Below are 21,486 nucleotides of genomic sequence, written 5' to 3'. Positions count from 1 at the left end.
AGGGAGACCTGGACAGGCTGGAGAGTTGGGCAGGGAATAACTTGATGAAATATAACAAGGGAAAGTGTAGAGTCCTGCATCTGGGCAGGAACAACCCCAGGTTCCATTATAGGTTGGGGAATGACCTGTTAGAGAGCAGTGTAGGGGAGAGGGACCTAGGGGTCCTAGTGGATGACAGGATGACCATGAGCCAACACTGTGACCTTGTGGCCAAGAAGGCCAATGGCATCCTGGGGTGTATTAGAAGGGGGGTAGTTAGTAGGTCGAGAGAGGTCCTCCTTCCCCTCTACTCTGCCCTGGTGAGACCGCATCTGGAATATTGTGTCCAGTTCTGGGCCCCTCATTTCAAGAAGGACAGGGACCTGCTGGAGAGAGTCCAGCGCAGGGCAAGTAAGATGATTAAGGGAGTGGAGCATCTCCCTTATGAGGAAAGACTGAGGGAGCTGGGTCTCTATAGTTTGGAGAAGAGGAGATTGAGGGGTGACCTTATTAGTGTATATAAATATATAAAGGGGGAGTGTCATGAGGATGGAGCCAAGCTCTTCTCAGTGGCAAACAATGAAAGGACAAGGGGAAATGGGTACAAACTGGAACACAAGAGGTTCCACTTAAACCTGAGAAGAAACTTCTTCTCAGTGAGGGTGACAGAACACTGGAACAGGCTGCCCAGGGAGGTTGTGGAGTCTCCTTCTTTGGAGACATTCAAAACCTGCCTGGATACGTTCCTGTGTAACCTTATCTAGGTGTTCCTGCTCCGACAGGGGGATTGGACTAGATGATCTTTTGAGGTCCCTTTCAATCTCTAACATACTGTGATACTGTGATACTGTGTGAAGGTATTCGTCCTGCCTTAGCCTCCTGCCAGGGAACCAGCTTACAAATTGGCCATCTGTTGGGAGATGCAACAGCTGGTGAACATGGCTGCAATGGACAGTCCCTTCTTCTGGGTACCAAAAGCACATAAAACATGATGTTTCCTGAAAAGAAGTGGTACCCTTCAGCAGACTAGTTAAATTCATCCAGAAATGGGCAGAAGGTGGAAGATGGAGATGGTGGCTAGAGTACGTGAGCCCAATAGGTGGCCAGTCAGATTAGACTCTTGAAGGATACTAATGAAACTTCACTTTTAGCAACATGCTTATGTTTAGATCAAAACAAATCTTCATACCTTCTTATCTATTCAATATCCTGCTGTCGTGGTTTAACCCAACCAAACAGCTTGTTCACTTACTCCCAGTGAGTGGTGCCAGGCGTTAGTCTGCCCCCCCCCTTCCCCAGGGGCTGCCGCCCCCTTTCCCCGCTCCCAGAGGGGTGGGGAGGAGAATCGAAGGAATGCAAATCCCACGGGCTGAGATAAGAACAGTCTAGCAACTAGTGTACAATACGAATCACCACTGCTACCACCAACGACAACAATGATAAGAGAAAACAGCAAAGGAAAGGAGTACAATACCACGCGCCGAACCACCAGTCCGACCCGGCCGACCCCCTCTCTTTCCGGGTCCCTCCCAGTTCCCCCCTCGGCATGACGTGCTGTGGTATGGAATACCTCTTTGGTCAGTTTGGGTCAGGTGTCCTGGCTCTGCTTCCTCCCGGCCTCCCCTCCTCCCTGGCAGAGCATGAGACTCACAAAGTCCTTGGCCAAACCAAAACATCACCTCTATCAGCTTTGTTCCCAGCCCGAAAGTCAAAACACAGCACTGCACCAGCTACCAAGAAGGAGAAAAAATGACTGCTGCTGCTAAACCCAGGACATTATCCACCCCTTATTCCATACCATTCACGTCATGCTCAGATCCTACATTTTCAATATACCATCACTCCGAACTCAGTGCACTTCTATCTTGGTGCAAAGACTAGTCCCTATAAAGCTGCTGATTCCATCTGGTCCATGATGTCAGGCGCCATCTCTTGTAACAGTCTTTCAGAACAGGAGAGGCCGCGTGCAGTATTGGGTCGTTGCCTGCTGATGCTGATCATTCCCTTACTGTAGAACTTGTCTGGTTCTGTCAAAGTTCGCTCTCTCTTGGGATGATGGTTGGAGGGAAGTCAGGGCTAGTCGCTGGTGGCCTGAAGACATCTGGTTGATGGGCTATTAAAGTATTACACAACAGGCAACAACATACAATTAAGTTCATTGGCTGTTTTCCCCTAAAATTAAATCCCCTTGAGGTACACATCGGACTTCCCCATCATCCTGCATTACCCACCAAGTGTATCCAGGTCCCTGAGCAAAAGCAATCCCACGAGTGGGTTTGCCTTTACTTGAAGCAGGAATAACCCAGACTGTCTTCCCCAGCAAATTCTTCATATGCACCACAGGAACTTTGTCCCCCTCTACAATATGTAAAAGTTCCGATTGGGCTGGGCCAGCCCTGTTGGCAGATCCTCTAGTGTTGACCAACCAGGTGGCCTTTGGTAAGTGTGTATCCCAATGCTTGAAAGTTCCCCCACCCATTGCTCTCAGTGTAGTTTTTAACAGCCCATTGTACCTTTCGATTTTCCCAGAGGCTGGTGCATGGTAGGGGATGTGATATACCCACTCAATGCCATGCTCTTTGGCCCAAGTGTCTATAAGGTTATTCCGGAAATGAGTCCCGTTGTCTGACTCAATTCTCTCTGGGGTGCCGTGTCGCCACAAAATGTGTTTCTCAAGGCCCAGGATAGTGTTCCGGGCAGTGGCGTGGGGCACAGCGTACGTTTCCAGCCATCCGGTGGTTGCTTCCACCATGGTAAGCACATGGCGCTTACCTTGGCAGGTTGGTGGCAGTGTGATATAATCAATCTGCCAGGCCTCCCCATATTTATACTTCAGCCATCGTCCTCCATACCAAAGAGGTTTTAACCGTTTGGCTTGTTTAATGGCAGCACATGTTTCACACTCATGAATAACCTGGGCAATAGTGTCCATTGTTAAGTCCACCCCTCGATCACGGGCCCATCTATATGTTGCATCTCTGCCCTGATGGCCTGAAGTGTCATGGGCCCACCGGGCCAAAAATAATTCACTTTTATGTTGCCAATCTAAGTCCATCTGAGCCACTTCAATCTTAGCAGCTTTATCCACTTGTTGGTTGTTCTGGTGTTCCTCAGTGGCCCGACTCTTGGGTACATGGGCATCTACATGACGTACCTTCACCACCGGGTTTTGCACCCGGGCAGCAATATCTTTCCACAGTGCAGCAGCCCAGATAGGTTTACCTCTGCGTTGCCAGTTGCTCTGCTTCCATTGCTGCAACCACCCCCACAGGGCATTTGCCACCATCCATGAGTCAGTATAGAGATAAAGTACTGGCCACTTTTCTCGTTCAGCAATGTCCAGGGCCAGTTGGATGGCTTTCACCTCAGCAAACTGACTCGATTCACCCTCTCCTTCAGCAGTTTCTGCAACTTGTCGTCGAGGATTCCATACAGCTGCCTTCCATCTCCGATGTTTTCCCACAATACGGCAGGACCCATCAGTAAACAAGGCATACTGCTTTTCACTTTCTGACAGCTGATTATATGGTGTGGCCTCTTCAGCACGCATCACCTCCTCCTCTGGTGACATCCCAAAATCTTTGCCCTCTGGCCAGTCCATGATGACTTCTAGAATACCTGGACGACTGGGATTTCCTATTCGAGCTCGTTGTGTAATTAGTGCAGCCCATTTACTCCATGTAGCATCAGTTGCATGATGCGTAGAGGAGACCCTGCCTTTGAACATCCAGCCTAGCACGGGCAACCGGGGTGCCAGGAGGAGCTGTGCTTCGGTGCCAATCACTTCCGAAGCAGCTCGAACCCCTTCATAGGCTGCCAGTATCTCTTTCTCAGTTGGGGTATAGCTTGCCTCAGATCCTTTGTATCCCCGACTCCAAAAACCAAGGGGTCAACCTCGAGTCTCTCCTGGAGCTTTCTGCCAGAGGCTCCAGGTAGGGCCATTCTCCCCAGCTGCGGTGTACAATACATTTTTTACATCTGGCCCAGTCCGAACTGGTCCAAGGGCCACTGCATGAACTATCTCGCGTTTAATTTGCTCAAAGGCTTGTTGTTGCTCAGGTCCCCATTTAAAATCATTCTTCTTACGGGTCACGTAATAGAGAGGGCTTACAATCAAACTGTAATTTGGGATGTGCAGTCTCCAGAACCCCACTGCACCCAAGAAAGCTTGTGTCTCTTTCTTATTAGTTGGTGGAGACATTGCTGTTATCTTGTTGATTACATCTGTGGGGATCTGTCTACGTCCATCTTGCCATTTTATTCCCAGAAATTGAATCTCCTGTGCAGGTCCCTTGACCTTACTTCGTTTTATGGCAAAACCGGCTTTCAGCAGGATTTGGATTATTTTCCTCCCTTTCTCAAAGACTTCTTCTGCTGTATCGCCCCACACTATAATGTCATCAATGTATTGCAGGTGTTCTGGCGCTTGCCCCTGTTCTAGTGCAGTATGAATCAGTCCATGGCAAATGGTAGGGCTATGTTTCCAGCCCTGGGGCAGTCGGTTCCAAGTGAACTGGACACCCCTCCAGGTAAAAGCAAACTGTGGCCTGCACTCTGTTGCCAAAGGAATTGAGAAAAACGCATTGGCAATATCAATCGTGGCATACCACTTGGCTGCCTTTGACTCCAGTTCATACTGAAGTTCTAGCATGTCTGGTACGGCAGCACTCAAGGGTGGTGTGACTTCATTCAGGCCACGATAGTCTATTGTTAGTCTCCACTCTCCATTAGACTTTCGCACTGGCCATATGGGGCTATTAAAGGGCGAGCGGGTCCTGCTGATCACTCCCTGACTCTCCAGTCTACGGATCAGCTGATGGATAGGAATCAGGGAGTCTCGGTTGGTGCGATATTGCCACCGGTGCACTGTTGTGGTTGCAATTGGCACTTGTTGTTCTTCGACTTTCAGCAGCCCCACAACAGAAGGATCCTCTGAGAGACCAGGCAAGGTGGACAGCTGCTCAACTTCTTCAGTCTCCAAAGCAGCAATACCAAAAGCCCATCGGTACCCTTTTGGGTCTTTGAAGTACCCTCTCTTGAGGTAGTCTATGCCAAGGATGCATGGAGCCTCTGGGCCAGTCACAATACGGTGCTTTTGCCATTCTCTCCCAGTCAGGCTGATTTCAGCCTCCAGTACAGTCAACTCTTGGGACCCTCCTGTCACTCCAGAAATATAGATGGGTTCCACCCCTTGACAGCTCGATGGCATCAGGGTACACTGTGCACCGGTATCTACTAGAGCCTTATACTTCTGCGGGACTGATGTGCCAGGCCATCTGATCCACACAGTCCAGTAAATCCGATTGTCCCCTACCTCCACCTGGCTGGAGGCAGGGCCCCTCTAATAGTCATCACAGGATTGGACGCTTAAGTCATGTTGAAAGGGATTATTCTTCTTTATCACAGGAGCTGGAGTAAGATCAGCTCTTCCACTCCACCTGGGAAACTGCTCACCAGAGACTGAAGCCGTAGCTCTCATGGGACGCTCAGTCTTGGCCTTTGCTCCTCTTTTCAATTCACTCACCCGTTCCTCCAAAACTGAAGTAGGTTTTCCATCCCACTTTGTCATGTCTTCTCCGTGATCCCGCAGGTAAAACCATAGGGTAGACCGTGGCGTATACCTCTTGTATCTCCTTTCTCGAACAGTGGGACGCCTTTTGCTAATAGCTGAAATGTGTGTTGGTACACGCGAGGAGTTGGATAAGTCAGATATATCGTCCCTCAATTGTTTGAGATCCTGGGACAGTTTTTCCACAGCTGAGATGATGGAAGGGGTGAGATTGTCTTTGAACTCGCGGAGTTTATGAACCATTTCATCCACTGTTAGTGGTACTATGTCATTCCAGGTTACTGTTGCCAATGAATGGGCGTATGATGATGGTGCATTCCGTGTAAGTTTTCGCCACATGGGTCGTGTACATTCGACTTCATCTGGATCTATGGGTATATTCCCGTTATTCGGCTTGATGTGATAGATCATCTCTACGATGGCTGATTCTCTCAGAGACTGGATACCTTTGTCTATAGTAGTCCACTTGGCCGAACGACTCATAACATCGTCCTTGTATGGAAACCTTTCTTTGACAGCTGCCAAGAGCCGCCTCCAAAGACTGAGGGACTTTTTCTCTCTTGCAATTGCTTTGTCAATTCCCCCTTCTTTAGCAAGTGATCCCAACTGCTTGGCTTCTGTACCTTCTAGTTCGTGACCATCGGCCCCATTGTCCCAGCATCGGAGCAACCAGGTGATGATGTGCTCCCCTGGTTGACGGGTAAAATCTTTTCGCATATTCCGTAGCTCGGTTGAGGTCCGAAGTCGAGAAGTCACCTCTCCTTCTTCTTCTTCATCATGTGATGATGACTCCTGATCATGTTCTGGATCGAGTAGTGAACACATTGTTTCTTCGTCTTGCTTTAACCTTCCTGCCTCCTTTTTGCTTTTTCTCTTGCGTACAGGGGCAACCGATATTAGTACGAATTGGTCCTCTGGTTTAGTTGCAGTTGTTATCACTGTGGTTTGAGTAGCGACTGTACTTGTTGCTGGGGGTGGTGTAGCTGCTGTACTTGGAGCTGGAGTATCTGTACTGGCTGTTGCTTTGCCCTCAGATCCAGCAACATTTTTTTCCTTTTGAAGGTGCTGGAAAGCATTGAACATGGCCCTGTAAGCATAGGCCAAGCCCCAGCACGTTGCCATGATTTGTCCGTCTCTGGTATGGCCAGACTGACCACACACCTCATTTAAGTGTTTTACTAATTCTTCTGGATTTTGCAGTTGTTCGGTGGTGAAATTCCAAAGTACTGGAGGGGCCCACTGACCTAGATACTTGCCCATACTGTCCCACACACCCTGCCACTCATGGCTGTCCAGCCTCAGAGAAAATCTCTTGGTCCTCCTACTTCGTTGTTTAACCCCAGACAAGACCCAAACCTGACTCTGCTTAACTTTTGAAAACAGATGAAATAGTTGTGGCCAAAATACACTCTGTATACGTGCCAACATGGTGATCCCCATCACAATCAGCAAACAAGTCTCAATAGCATTAAAAGGCCATTCAAAACTCTCAAATGATGCTGTAAATGCTCTGGGGGGAGGAATGGGAGGGTAAAAGAATGCCTCCTTCACAGGTTGACCACCCGAGAAGGAGAAAGAATATGTGTAATTGCTAAGCACTTCTATTATATACCTCCCAAAGTATAAAGGTGGTGACCATACTGGGAACATAAACCAGATAAGTTTCATGATCAATAATTCTATTGTGTTACAAGTCATCATCATAAAGTACACTGAGACAAGAACTTTAGCCCAAGCCCCACACTTGAAAAACACTAATACAGCAAATACCAGATCTAAGTAAATTACAACATTCTGAAGCTGTGAGATCAAGAGGAACAACTTTGAGAGCCAATAAATCAGCATTGTGATGAGTGACTATTAATCCGGTCAGATCTGTTGTTATCTCAGCCCCTTCGTGCCCCACGTTGGGCGCCAAAAAGAACTGTCGTGGTTTAACCCAACCAAACAGCTTGTTCACTTACTCCCAGTGAGTGGTGCCAGGCGTTAGTCCGCCCCCCCCCCTTCCCCAGGGGCTGCCGCCCCCTTTCCCCGCTCCCAGAGGGGTGGGGAGGAGAATCGAAGGTATGCAAATCCCATGGGCTGAGATAAGAACAGTCTAGCAACTAGTGTACAATACGAATCACCACTGCTACCACCAACGACAACAATGATAAGAGAAAACAGCAAAGGAAAGGAGTACAATACCACGCGCCGAACCACCAGTCCGACCCGGCCGACCCCCTCTCCTTCCGGGTCCCTCCCAGTTCCCCCCTTGGCATGACGTGCTGTGGTATGGAATACCTCTTTGGTCAGTTTGGGTCAGGTGTCCTGTCTCTGCTTCCTCCCGGCCTCCCCTCCTCCCTGGCAGAGCATGAGACTCACAAAGTCCTTGGCCAAACCAAAACATCATTTTTATCAGCTTTGTTCCCAGCCCGAAAGTCAAAACACAGCACTGCACCAGCTACCAAGAAGGAGAAAAAATGACTGCTGTTGCTAAACCCAGGACACCTGCTAAAAGAATCTTTTGCTTCCCTGCATTTGGCAGGTTGTACACACACAACTCAGTTCTGCTCCAGCAGCGCTGGAACTTGTGCTGCTTTGGACTGTACTGAACATCTTAGGCAGCCATGACGTGCTTTGCCACTGGAGATCGCCTTGTGCCCTCACTGCTCAACAAGCTTTGCTGTAAAAAATGCACCTTAGAACTGCAAAAAGCAGAGGGAAAAATGTATACTTTACTGACAGCTGGCCCATCACCCAGTTATCTTTAGGGAATCTTCCTTCCTGAGAGGTTCTCCTGTGAGGAAAGACAACCCCAGTAGACAAATTTGAGTTTCCTCAAATCACCAGTTTGTTGGAGAGGTATTACTTCTGCTGTGGCTGTGGCCACCTCCTCTTTGCTGGAATGTGAGAACTCAGGTTCTTCTTAGTCTGCCAAAGTCTCATTTACCCAGTCCAGCTGTTAGCCTCCTGATGATGGAAGGAGAATTGCTGCCAAGAACCCATGAGAGAAGAAGGGGAAGGGGCACTAGGCTGACGTGTTACTGCAGCATGGAGGTGATCAGTAGAGAAAGGAAGGAAAAACCAGCAAGGCCACACCAGCCCCAACTTCCTTCACAGCCTACCCAGGGAGAAAGCTAGTGTCCTCTCATCCTCATAGAGGAGGGCAAGCCAAGCTGGAATCAGACCAAAGCTGCCTAGGGGAAGGTCAGTAAGGCAGAGAGCTAGTGCTCATGCAAACCTGTTCCCATTCTTGCATTCTCTATGTGACTACAGGGGAATAGTTTTCTTTGCCTTCCTGGCTGTTTCCAGGGTAGGTATTATCAGAGAGCTAACATTTAATATCAGCCAAGTGTTTGGGTTCCATAAAGAGGGTAAAAGTCTTTGTTCCTCAGCCATCACCTGAGTCCTCCCTTTCTTTGAGCAGAGTAGGTGCAAAGCCTGTCCTGGAGATCAGCCAGGCCAGGCATTAGCACCCTTTTCATGGCATGCTTCTCCCTGGAAAAATTTCAGGCTCTCACTGCTGTTCACTGTGGCATGTTAGCAAAGGACTCATCTTCTGTCCTGAGGGATTTAGCGGATTCAGTGACTGATTTGCACTTTTGTAACAGGAGCTTCCCAAAAGAAATCTAAGCACAGTGATCTGTCTCTCCATGTTCTGTCAATCAGCTTGGATATAAAGTTTTTACTGTGTTGCCACTTGCCTTGAGGCCTTATCTTGTTAGGGTCTGTTTAAAGGTGTAGGAGAAATTGTCCTTGTCAAGGATCTCTCTAACTAACCTGACATATGTAATCCTATAACATGTAGGCAAAGCATGAGCCAACCACCAAAGAAATATAACTGTTCTCTTTGCTTTTTGCTTGTGTTTTAACTTTTCCCAAACTGTTCTCCTTCCTGTTTGTTCATCTCTACCTGCCAGGACCTGCTGCCTTATGAACTGATAAAAAATAAATTCAGTGTAATGTGTGTCTGTGTATAGGAAAGGGGCCGCTGAGGACAATTCAAGGTTATTAATTTTGGAACAAGAGAAGCAGGATCAAAAGGCTTCCCCTCTTCTGCCTGTACATCCTTTGCTCCTATGGAGAAAACTTTGTAGTTTGAGAGCATAAAGGAGTTCGTGATCCATCTTGAATCTGCAGATCTGGCAGATTGCAGCTCTTATTGTGTGTCCTTCACAGAAAGGAATGTAGTGTTTTTCAGACTGTGGGTGACAGCTACTGAGACAAGGGGGTGGGGCACAAAATTACAAGATGGGATATAGAAATCTTTAGAAGTAGCTTTAAGTAATGTTAAGTTTGATGGCTTTGTAACAGTAGCAATGGAAAATTACTGAGGTGCAGGATACATAGAGGAAAATATATACAGAGAGTGCAGCTAGAGAACTTACTGAGAATTCTCACAAGATAAATCGTTATAGTTGACATAGCTTTAAGAAAAAAACAGCCTAGAAAAACAGGACACAGGGATAAGGGGTGTCTGGGAACTGCAGGTGTCCAGGATGGGCTACAGTTAAACTAACTGATAAGTAGGAGGATGGGAGGATTATTATGTCTCTGGTGCTAACGAACCAATTAAACTGGTATGAGCATCTACTGGACATGCTTCAAAGGCTGCCAGAAGTGGTGAAGATTGTTGGAAGAAGTAAACGACCCTCAGAGACCACCACCACAATTCTGTACGCATGCGGGGAACTCTCTGGAAAATGATGTAATCCATACGTAGCCTCTTGAATATGTATGTATGCCCAGAGACTATATAAGGATGGCTTGTATAGCAATACGGGGACACACGTTAGGAGGAGCTTTCCCCTGTGTCTCCCAGCGCCGCAATAAAGAATACCTGCTTGTCAGCTTGAAAACTTTGTTGGCAAGTTTGTTCCTGGAGTTTTCTCCGTATCACTACTTCTCAGAAGACACAAGAAGGGGGGGATGCTAGAACAGCACATGAGTCTTGTACCATCCAGCTGTCTGCAAAAGCTTCTGTCTGTTTGTGGGGGCCATGGCTTTTCCCTCAGCAATCCTTTGAACTCCACTTTTGATGAGGCAGGTGAAAGGTGTGTATAATTAATTTAATTAATACCTTACCCTCCTCTGAAATATGGAGCAAACTTTATCTGTTTATTAGTACAAACTGTATGGTAGTTACAAACTGTATCATAGTACAAGCCTACCACTCTCTAATAGATATGCCTGTAAGTCTTTGGACTAATGGAGTACCTTTCTTAAAAGGATCTGATCCAGAGAATCTTTGCACTGATACAATGGAGAGGATAGTTCATAAAAATAATAATAAGAACCGCTATTCCTACACTAGACTCTATTTTTACATTCTTGACTTTCTTGAGCCACAGTGCAATATTGATGGGCTAGGAAAATATTTTTTAAACACAACAAATCATGGTGAATTTGGTTTTGTGCTTTATAACACAAGGTGAAGAATCCTACTGCACTCTCTTGTTTTGGTAAAAGGTGGCACTCATGAGTTTTTCCATAGGATCTAGCCCACCAGTAAAGTCAACAGTGTGAACAGCAGTTGTGCCCCAGGTTACCGGGATCAAAAGAAAGGCAGATGCAATGTGATAGACATATGCAGTGATTCCCCTTGCACCACGCATCCTCTCCTTGCCCCTAAAAGATCATGGTAGCCTGAGAGTGAATGCAATCAGGACATCTCTTGAATCTGTGACTCTTCCTCTCATTCCCAGTTATTGATTATTGTATCTACATATACCTCCTCTTAGACTGTGGGACAGAATTACCCCTTTGCACCCAGCACCAGCTACTGATTAGGTACAGTGTGGGCTCTTTCAGGGGTGTTAGTATCATTCAGAACTTACTCCTAAAACATTGTTAGAATAACAAACAACTTCAGTATTTTTTTGTAAGAGAGTTTTGATTTCACTTTAAAGTGATTTGAAGTGACCACTGGACGCACTTACAGCAACATGGGCTGAATTTAAGCTGGTTTAAATTAATTTGCATAGTAGGCACCTTTTACGAGGCGTATTCTCTTGACCTGTGCAACCTTTAAATACAAAGGATAAAATGCTCTAGCATGGCCTGGGAGGCAGGTATTTCTTTCTGTGAAAGCTATGAAATTTTGAAACTCTTCTAGGAAGACAGTGTTGAAAATTCTTTCATGGTAGAGTTCAATCAGCATATTATGACATGGTTAACTATAAAAGCAGGAAACTGGACACCTACTTCCCAAACCTTTCATTTCTTATGAATGCACTGCTTCTTGATATTTTTCCCCATGTGTTGTGAAAAGACTTATCTGCTCTTTTGGAAGCCGAAGGGTAGATAAAACCCACAAAAAAAAAATGGTCATTCAATTCAGCTAAATCTATTGGGGCACTCTCCAGCCCTGTGTTTGCAATCTGTGCTCTAGTCAGTGACAAAACACACATAAATCCAACACAGGCAGTTGTGTCTACCAGATGCTGAGCACTGGCACAAGCCTCCTTCTTTCTAGGGATAAAGCACAAAAGATGGTGGCAAACACTTTTTCAGGGCAGTTGCTCCAGAGAACACTTCATGAGGGAGGGTGTGTGGTTCCTTGATGAGACAGATTGTAGGCAACGTTCATTGCTGATGAGAAAGACTATCACACTGCAGTCACAAACTGCACCCTTAGCAAGAGTCAAGATGTCAGGCAATGAGCCTAGACATTTTGCATGAATAGATGGTACTTCTGGAGCTGAGTGAGGAGCTTGTTTTGCCCCACAGAGTTCTAATAAACTCAGGTGAAAAGGGCTGGAAGTAGGAGCAGCCTGGCCAGATTTTACTGGTCCTTCGCTAATCAGTTTTGAAGTGGAAGGTCACCCACTAATCCTGTAGTTACAGATGCTTGCTGAGGGGTGTTGTTGCTTTGGTTCATTTTTGGGTGGCAAAAGAAGGGCAGTGTTCCAAAATATTTGCAGGCTTTCAGTGAGCTGCAATAGGGGCACGGAGGGCACACAGGTCTGCTTCTCTCTGGAGTATGCCAGCAGGAAAGGACCTTGCTCTGGTGCTGTACCAGTGTTGGCAGAGGGTTGAGGGAAGACACTCATCAGCAGCTTCCGAGTGCCAAGAAATAATACCTGACACACAGCTTCTTTGCGTGTTTGTAGTCTTCCACCACCTAATTCTTTGGGACATAATGAACAGCCTGAATTGCAGACATCCAGATGATGGATTTATACCAGGCAAACTTCAGTGGGTCTGTAGTTTGCTAACAATGATGATCTTCAGCAGGATTTACAGAACTGAAGTCAGCCTTAGAAGGAAATTAAAAGGATGACGTAGGAGAAAGAATTGGGAAATGAACCACCTAGAGTATATGGATGAAATGGGGCATTGCCGCATGTTCCTAGCTTCTTTTTAATCCATGGAAAGCAGGAGGAGAAAGGTCAGATGATCCTAGTTCATAGGATATACACCAAAATTTCCTTAGAAAGGAAAATCCAAAGCTCACTTCTCTGAAACAGTAAGACTTATTTGTCCCAGATGAATGGTTGGGAAGGTAGGGTAGGAAAGAGCATTTCCCATATCAGACTGAAATGGTCCAGCTCTGCTGATGCTGCAGAATTTATCCATGGAGGAATTAGCTAAATCTAATACAGCTCCCTCACGAGCAGTTTGGAAACAGTCATCCATCAGAGTGGGCTGAAATGCAGCCCATTAATAAAACCACATGACACATCCAAATATCAACAAGGAATTTTAAAATTAATTAATTAGCAAGACTGTTCACCTTGGCCTGAGACTTGCAGAATTAGATCGAGAAAAGGATGCCAAGTGTCCTCTCACAAATTTGGAGTGTGGATTTTTTGCTGTAGCAGTAGCGTAATGGAAAGGAGAACACCTTATGTGAGGAAGCTGTGAGCTGGTGTTCATCTACCTTGTAAGTACAACTTGCTGTATAATGAGTGTAATAGAAAGAGGGAGGGGACATTAATCCTGGTTCACCTACTTCATAAATGGAAACAAAGTATTAGTTTGCAGTGTGAAACAAGAAAATGAAATTTTCAGAAATGTAAACTTTATGACACCAACTTGTGTGGTTCGGTTGTTACGCTGGAGCGAAGGAATGCCATCCAGAGGGACCTTGACATGCTTGTGAGGAGGGCTGATGACAACCTCATGAAGTTTAACCATGACAAGTGCAAGGTCCTACACCTGCGTCAGAGCAATCCCAGACACAGCTACAGGCTGGGCAAAGAAGAGATTCAGAGCAGCCCTGCGGAGAAGGACTTAGGGGTGCTGGTCGATGAGAAAATGAACATGAGCCAGCAGTGTGCGCTTGCAGCCCAGAAAGCCAACCATATCCTGGGCTTCGTCAAAAGGAGTGTGACCAGCAGGTTGAAGGAGGTGATCCTGCCCCTTTATTCTGCTCTCGTGAGACCTCACTTGGAGTATTGTGTGTAGTTCTGGTGTCCTCAAAATAAAAAGGACATGGAACTGTTGGAACAAGTCCAGAGGAGGGCCATGAGGATGATCAGGGGACTGGAGCACCTCCTGTGTGAAGACAGGCTGAGAAAATTGGGGCTGTTCAGCCTGGGGAAGAGAAGGCTGCGTGGAGACCTCATAGCAGCCTTCCAGTATCTGAAGGGGGCCTATAGGGATGCTGGGGATGGACTGTTCATTAGGGACTGTAGTGATAGGACAAGGGGTAATGGGTTAAAACTTAAACAGGGGAAGTTTAGACTGGATGTAAGGAGGAAATTCTTTCCTGTAAGGGTGGTGAGGCACTGGAATAGGTTGCCCAGGGAGATTGTGAATGCTCCATCCCTGGCAGTGTTCAAGGCCAGGTTGGACGAGGCCTTGAGTAATATGGTTTAGAGCGAGGTGTCCCTGCCCATGGCAGGGTGGTTGGAACTTGATGAATTTAAGGTCCTTTCCAACCCTAACTATTCTATGATTCTATGATTCTATGATTGGTAACCCCACCACTCACTGTAGCTTTTTCAAGGGAAATGTGAGAGAGCATAGGGAAGGCTCTCTTGGGGCAGCATTCAGGCCACTATTGTAAGAGGTTAACCGGAGGCTTCATTTTTAGTTGGTAGTGTAAGATCACACAGATTTTGTCCTCGGCCTTACCCGCAAGCCACTTTGTGGCAACTGGCTTCATCACGTGTGAGGAAATGGTCTGAGATGGGTGGGTGCAAATCAAGGTAGCAGGAACGTTTTTGCTTTTGTGTCAGGTATCACTGACACCTCACCCTTGGAGCACAAACCTTCACCACCACCAGTATCTTCGGTACTAGCTTTTGGAAACAGTCTCCAAATTGACTTTAGGCAGTTTGAAAAAAGACTGGGTTTTGTATATAAGTTAAAATTATGTTTCTGGGGTTTGTTAACAGAATATGTAATGTAAAAACTCGGTTCCAGTTAAGGCAATTTAGTATTTGTAGGTCTTTGTAGATACCTTCCAGAGAAGCATTTTGTCCTGAGCATCATTCACATAACAATTGTGTGTGGTTCATACAGCTATCAGAAACCAAATCAGAATATATCAAAGCACCAGAAATAGTGATAGAAGATGCCAATGAGTTAATAGTCAAGGACAAAGCTCTTGGACAAGCATGACCACAAGTAAACTTTAGATTTGTTGTTTTCTTCTGTACCTTCTGAAATGGTTATTTGCCCTGCACAGCAGAACAGATCTTGGCCTTTGTTTTTCACTTACTAGAGGATTTGCAGAGCAGGAAAATAGGATTATAATTCCTCTCAGCAGAAAGTAATCCTTTTATGTTAGGTATGTCAGCATTCATTGAGAAGTGTGGGAAAGTTCATGCTACTTAAAATACTTGACAGGTCTCAGAGAAACGTGGTGGCAGGAAGATGAGAGTAAAGCCCACAGTTGTCATTACAGTGGCCTCCAAATTAGAGACTGTTGTAGAGACTGTTGCACGGAGCAGTGAGTGAGGGAGCTCAGGACTGAGGACTGATTTTAATATCTATCCAGCTTGGTCAATTCACAGTGTTAAAGTCCAGAATTACAACCTAGAGTGGTATTTGTTCATTCAAAACTAATAGCAAATAAATTTTGACTTTACAAGGTCACTCCAGAGAGATGGTGGTCCCTTCTTGTAATTTTACTGTGCGTCACTAGCATGTCAGTGAGGTGGCCCCCATAAACTGATGGATCTGCTATACTTGATACATATTCTGAGCGGCATATAGTTCCTTCAGTACATATCTGTTCTGTTCAGAAAGTTATAGTCTGATTAGAATGGTCACACCAACCCAAGATAGAATTTATTAATGAGTTTCATAGTATAGTTTTTGGAGTCTGAGGACCTGGACAGAGACATTATCAGCACCTTTATCATCATGGGATGATGAGTAAGGTCAGAAACTATTCTAGACTTGGTTGTTAAAAAAGAATTCAGGATTAATATACTAGGATGAAGTTGAAAAGTACCTGGAATCCAGATGAACCTCACCTGAGCAGCTGATGAGATCCTACAGACAAGGTAATGACACAAAAACTATTGGGGATTAAAAAACCTTTGAAGTCATATGAAAAAAGGTAAAGAAAATGTGCAGGAATTCAGTGATGGTAAATACACTGAGAAGTATTTGAGGTACAGCTGCAGACAAATTAAACAAATGAAATTTAACACACACACCACACCCCCCCATTTCTAATAAAGCAACATAAAGCACAATAGCTGACACAAAGAGCTTGAAAACACTGGGAAAGAGAACAATTGTGAAAATACAAAATGAAGTGGAAAGTTAACAGAAGAAGAGAAACAAAGCAACAAATTGCATAAAATAGCTGAAGATATCAGGCAGTTTATAGTGTATTTGTAACAGCATAATAGTCTCATATCTATTGTAATGGAATGCAATTTTATTCACTCTGATTTAGCACAGGACAGTCAACACAGTCATTTTAAATCTGTTGTTCATTATCCAAGCTAGCATCTTGACAGCTATTAACAAAGTGTTTCATAATGCAGACTGCTGAGGACAAGTGAAAGAACCAAACCCAGGGTCAGCAGTGGAATACATAAAATACACTTCTTTCAGGAATGTTTTGTACAAGATATCTTTAGTCTTTCGTATTTTAAAAGTCTGCATTTCAATTTTGCTGACATTATACATAATTCCCCCATTTTGTTTTCTACTGAATGCCCTCCTCGCCACCTCATCCTCAAAGCTTCTTATTTCTGCAGCCTGAGTGACAACTGCAGGTGCCTCTATAGTGGTTATTGCAGTGCAAACCAGTATTTAAATGGCCTGCTTTGGCTAAATGGTTCTTTATTTGCATGTAACTACTTTCCTCATGTTCCCTTCTAAAAAGTACTGTCCATATGGCTGGAATAGAAAGGCTTGGAAGTACTTACATGGGTAAGTACTTACTGAGGCTCAGATCCCAGGATACATGGAGAGGTTTTATGTTTTAGGGCGGCTGTTCAGAGAGGGGCAGAACACAACCATTTCTCACCTGTTGCCACTTCCTACAAAAACATTACTTTTCTCTGAATTTTATTTTAAGTCAATATTTAAAGTACAGTAGTTAAAATAGCCAGTCAAGCCTAGGAACTTATCACTGTAGGCAGAATGCATTTTGCAGACACTGAAGCTACTTCACTGCCAATCCCAAAAGATCTCTCTGTGAGCCACCTGCAGAGGCCATCCTATTGAGATGGATGATGTGCTTATGAGGGAGAAACGTTCAGATGGAGGAATGGCAAAAAGGAAGGGAACTTTATCAAGTGCACCTTAATCATGAGAGTTAATTACAACTGTATTGGAGAGCGCACCACTCCATTACCACAGTTGCAGCAGGGAAATAACCATCTCAACAGGTTTCTGCCAGATCTGCTTCACGTTGCATTAGACAAAGGAAGATTGACAGTGCCAGCAGCACAGGGGGAAGCTGTGCATGGACCTCTACCTCAACCAATCACCCGTCTTTGTGAGCACATCTCTGATCAAAGGGCTTATTTTCTCACTGAACTACTCAGTATTTATAAAATAAAGTGCCTTATCTATAACACCCTCCTTGATTAATAAAGGGACACATAGAATCATAGGATGATCCTGGTTGGAAGGAACCTTAAATATCACCTAGTTCCAACCCTATTATATTGTTAAGTTTTGAATAAAAATTAAAATTCTTAATCGAGGAATACAGGTTATTCAGAGGAAACCAGAAAAATAGTTTCCACATCTTTACTTTTATTGTTCTTCCTTCCAGCTGAAGACTGGAAGAATACTACATAATAGGAAATTGCTTGGAGGAAAAATGCTTAAAAATTATATATTCCACTGTTTTTCCAATTCATTTTCTGTAATTTGATTTATTTTCCACTCTTGTTGAAAGAAACCAGAAACCAGCTTTGCCTCCCTCACTTCCACCTTTAGAAGTTGCGGCTGCCTCAACCCTGGCAGTGTTCAAGTTGGATGGGGGTTTGAGCCACCAGGTCTAGTGGAAGGTATCCCTGCCCATGGCAGGGGCTTGGAACTGAATGATCTTTTAAGGTCCCTTCCAACCCAAATTATTCTGTGATTCTATTATTTCACTTGCATTGTTGAAGTTAAGGGCAGTTCACCCAGAAGCTGGGGAATGCCCCCAGACGTCATTTAAAGCTACATGACATCCATTCTTCTATTTCAAAGTTGTTTTGAAAGGCTTAAGCTTCACATCCACACTGCATTAAGTAAATATTTAAATTACTTGAGGATGAAGGGAAGCTGTGGCTACCCCATCCCTGGCAGTGCTCAAGGCCAGGTTGGACGGGCTTTGAGCAACCTGATCTAGCTGAAGGTGTTGCTGCCTATGGCAGGGGCTTGGAACTGGATGATTTTAAGGTCCTTTTCAACCCAGAGCAGTCAATGATTCTATAAAAGTGTATTCCCTCAGACAAGACCGCTCCTTTCACACTGACGGCCGTTGCCGTGAGGGGCGTGCAGCAAACCACCGACGACACTGGATGCCACCGAGGGAGCCCTCAGAGGACCACAATCTCACAGGAGCATCCCTACAGCCGCCACCCATCCCCAGCCAGGCCGCACCGGGTGCCCCGTCCCTATCTCGCCTTTCCCGCCGCCACCGCGGGCCGGCTCCACCCCCCGCTCCTCCTCCATCCTCCTTCTCCTCCCGCGGCAGGGCGGGGGACTCCGTATGCCATGGTGCAACGAGGGCGGCGGCGGCGGCGGCGGCGGGGGGGGGCGGCTGTAGCGGTAGCGGTTAGCCGCTGCGAGGTGAGGCGGACGTCGGGTTGCGCGGGCCGGGCGGGCAATGCATGGCCGCTGGGGGAGGGCGCCGGCCTGCCCGCTCTCCGCCTGCCAGGGGCAGCGGCGGCCTTTGTCCCCTCTCCGCGCCTCCGCGGTCCCAGGGAGCGTGGAGGCCCTGTGGTCCCGCCGGGTGCCCTCCGCGTGGCGCGAGGGCTCTGAGATCGCAGAGTCCCAAGAAGAGTTTGGAGACCGTCTCTGAGGTGGTGAGAAAGCCTTGGCGGTGATGGGTCCTGCAGCGTGTCTAGAAAGGGCCAAGTGTAGGTTGTTGGGGAGGAGCTTTATTAATTACTCTCTGTGTGTGTAAGCCTGGAGGCGTCACTTTAAAATAGCTATTTTTTAATATTTTAATTCTGGTTTGTTGTTTTTTTTGTTGGTTTTTTTTTTGTTTGTTTTTTTTGTTGTTGTTGTTGAAATGGCGCAATACCACAAACATTTATTTGAGTTGCTTGAGTATACACGTGTGTTGGTAAGGCTGGAGGCTTAGGGACAAACGCAGGCGTGCTTTCAGGGAAGCTGTGACCGCCCCATCCCTGGCAGTGTTCAAGGCCAGGTTGGACGGGGATTTGAACAACTTGGTCAAGTGGAAGGTGTCCCTGACCATGGCAGGGGGATTGGAACTGCATAGATTTTAAGGTCTCTTCCAGTCCAAACCATTCTATGATCCTGTGATTTAATCTCTGCACCTAACTGTAGTTTGGTCCATGCCTTGTCCCCTCTTGCCTCAGGCAGTTTTTGTGGTTCCAGTCTTGGGAAGTGGTGTGGTGAGTCTTCCATGTAGTGGGAAGGAGCGAGAATATCAGCATCTCTGGTCAGCTCTTGCCTTGATGCAAAGTGGGCTTTTGTTAACAGGAGGCTTGTAGTGACACTGAAGCGTCTGTTAGGACCTCTGTCCTCTCAGGGACTTTGTAAACCTTCTGTCTCTGTATAACCTCATGCTCACCACTGGCAGTGGGGAGATAAAGACACTAGAATAATTTGGGAGAAATCTGATTGATATGGTACAACAGAAGCAAATGATACTTCTCTGGTGCTGGAATGAACGGCTCTTACTGTCTGCTACTCACCTTTCTGCTGCACAGGTAAAATGGTGTGCATCATGATTCTTGTAAGGCTCAGCAAAGGGGAGAAGGACACAGTCTGTTCTCAGTACTTTCCTGTGTCTCATGGAAGCTTGTTTTTGGCTGAGCAAGGCCTTTGCTGGCCCTTGCTCCTCTTTGTGGCACACTGGTGAGCAGCAGGGATGTGATGGTAAAGGTTTCCTTAACCCTAAACTCAGGTCTGCTGACTGGTGAGCTAGCTTATGAGTTTATGCCTCCATTTAAAGCAATAGCCAACGAAGTCAGCAGTACAAACTTGCTTCAGACCTGCAGTTACGTTTCCCATCCCAGGGTCCAATTTTCCATTCCAGGGTCTTAATTGCTGTGCTGTTTTTGCACAGCAGTTTCAGCACATGGAGCTTGTTAAAGGACTGCTGGCTGACAAAGCTTTTGCTCTCAGAAAACCTGAATGCTAGTTATCCAGACATGAAGAAAGGACATGTTGCTTGCCTGTTGCATGAAAGTGTTTTCCTTGGAATGCTGTAGTAACTAGGCACCACCACAGAGGAAAGGGATTCTGTTGAATCATGCAGAATTAATTCTGAAATAGGTGTTAATACTGTATGTATCCATGAGATACTAGATAATACAAAAGAAGAGATAGTAGTAGCTAACAGAGCATTTGGACTGTGTTCATATGCTGCATGCTGATATTCCCATTATTATCAGTGTTTTTGAAAAGTAGGGTATAGTTTCCAGGTAGGTATTGTCTATAGAAGGTAACATTTTAAGTAACATACCTTGTGATTATGATGGTTGGGCATTCTATACTGTAGGATAAAGTAGCTTGATGGATTTTAGTTTATTTAATTATCAGTTTAAATGAAGCATTGTAAAAACCATACTCTACTGTTCTGAAAATAGCTGAGTTTACTAAAATTTCATGGGGTACTTGGCTTTAGCAGTAGGTTGACTGGAGTGAAAATTACCATAACTTTTCACAGGGACAGGTGGAACCACCCTGGAAGTTCCAGGAGTTGTTGCTGTGACAGATATACAGGCACAGGCAATATCTGTCTTCACCTTCCGTGGAATCAAAGTATCCCTCCAAAGATTATAAAACTGTGATTCATTTTATCACTTGTTCCTTCTCTCTGAACACTCACTTGACTTTCACCCTGCTGTCGCTTGTGCTAGGAATATACTGCTCTGGCCAGCAGGTTTTGGGTTTTTTGCTCTGGTGCTGTTGAGAAATTGTGGAGCTCTTCTGGGATCTCCTTGCCTTCCTAAATTGCATTGTTGCCCTTGAGTCTTAGGCTGGCTAGTGCTGACAGCCCTTTTGACTGTGCATCTAGTTGTGTGATTCTTTTGCACTGCAATACATGACTTTGCTTCTCTTTGCCTTCCACATCACACATTTATATGATGTTTAAAATTAAGCTTTTGTACAATGTTGTTTGCCTTTTATGATTCCAGTGAAAGACCAGGATCTTGACTTATAAATAGTTTTGGGGTTTTGGTTTGGCAGCTATCGGCATTCTGTCTGGGGCCCTCTCTTCTTGTAGTGCTGCCCATAATTGTCAGCCTTGGAGTGCTTCCCCATTTGGTTGTTATTTTGGGGCTATGGGTTCCAGACCCAGTAACCTAGTAATGCAGTTCCAGTGCCTGTAACCCATGGTGGTG

General features: G+C 45.7%; 1 protein-coding gene across 1 annotated transcript in view; it reads right to left on the bottom strand.

The window, feature by feature from the left end:
- Positions 1–2,117: 2,117 nt before the first annotated feature.
- Positions 2,118–21,486, bottom strand: part of LOC133209241 (uncharacterized) — a 115,528-nt gene continuing 96,159 nt past the window's right edge. Inside the window, exon 2 of the mRNA XM_061347738.1 lies at positions 2,118–3,535. Coding sequence (XP_061203722.1) covers positions 2,135–3,529 — 1,395 coding nt within the window. The 5' untranslated portion in view covers positions 3,530–3,535 and the 3' untranslated portion in view covers positions 2,118–2,134. The remainder of the gene's footprint in view (positions 3,536–21,486) is intronic.

This window comes from Neopsephotus bourkii, unplaced genomic scaffold (assembly GCF_033783945.1).
Source record: "Neopsephotus bourkii isolate Nb327-2 ecotype Australia unplaced genomic scaffold, CSIRO-AGI_Nbou_v1 NB_323, whole genome shotgun sequence".
In the NCBI taxonomy this organism is placed as follows: domain Eukaryota; kingdom Metazoa; phylum Chordata; class Aves; order Psittaciformes; family Psittacidae; genus Neopsephotus; species Neopsephotus bourkii.
This window is presented reverse-complemented; position numbering and strand designations above follow the sequence as displayed.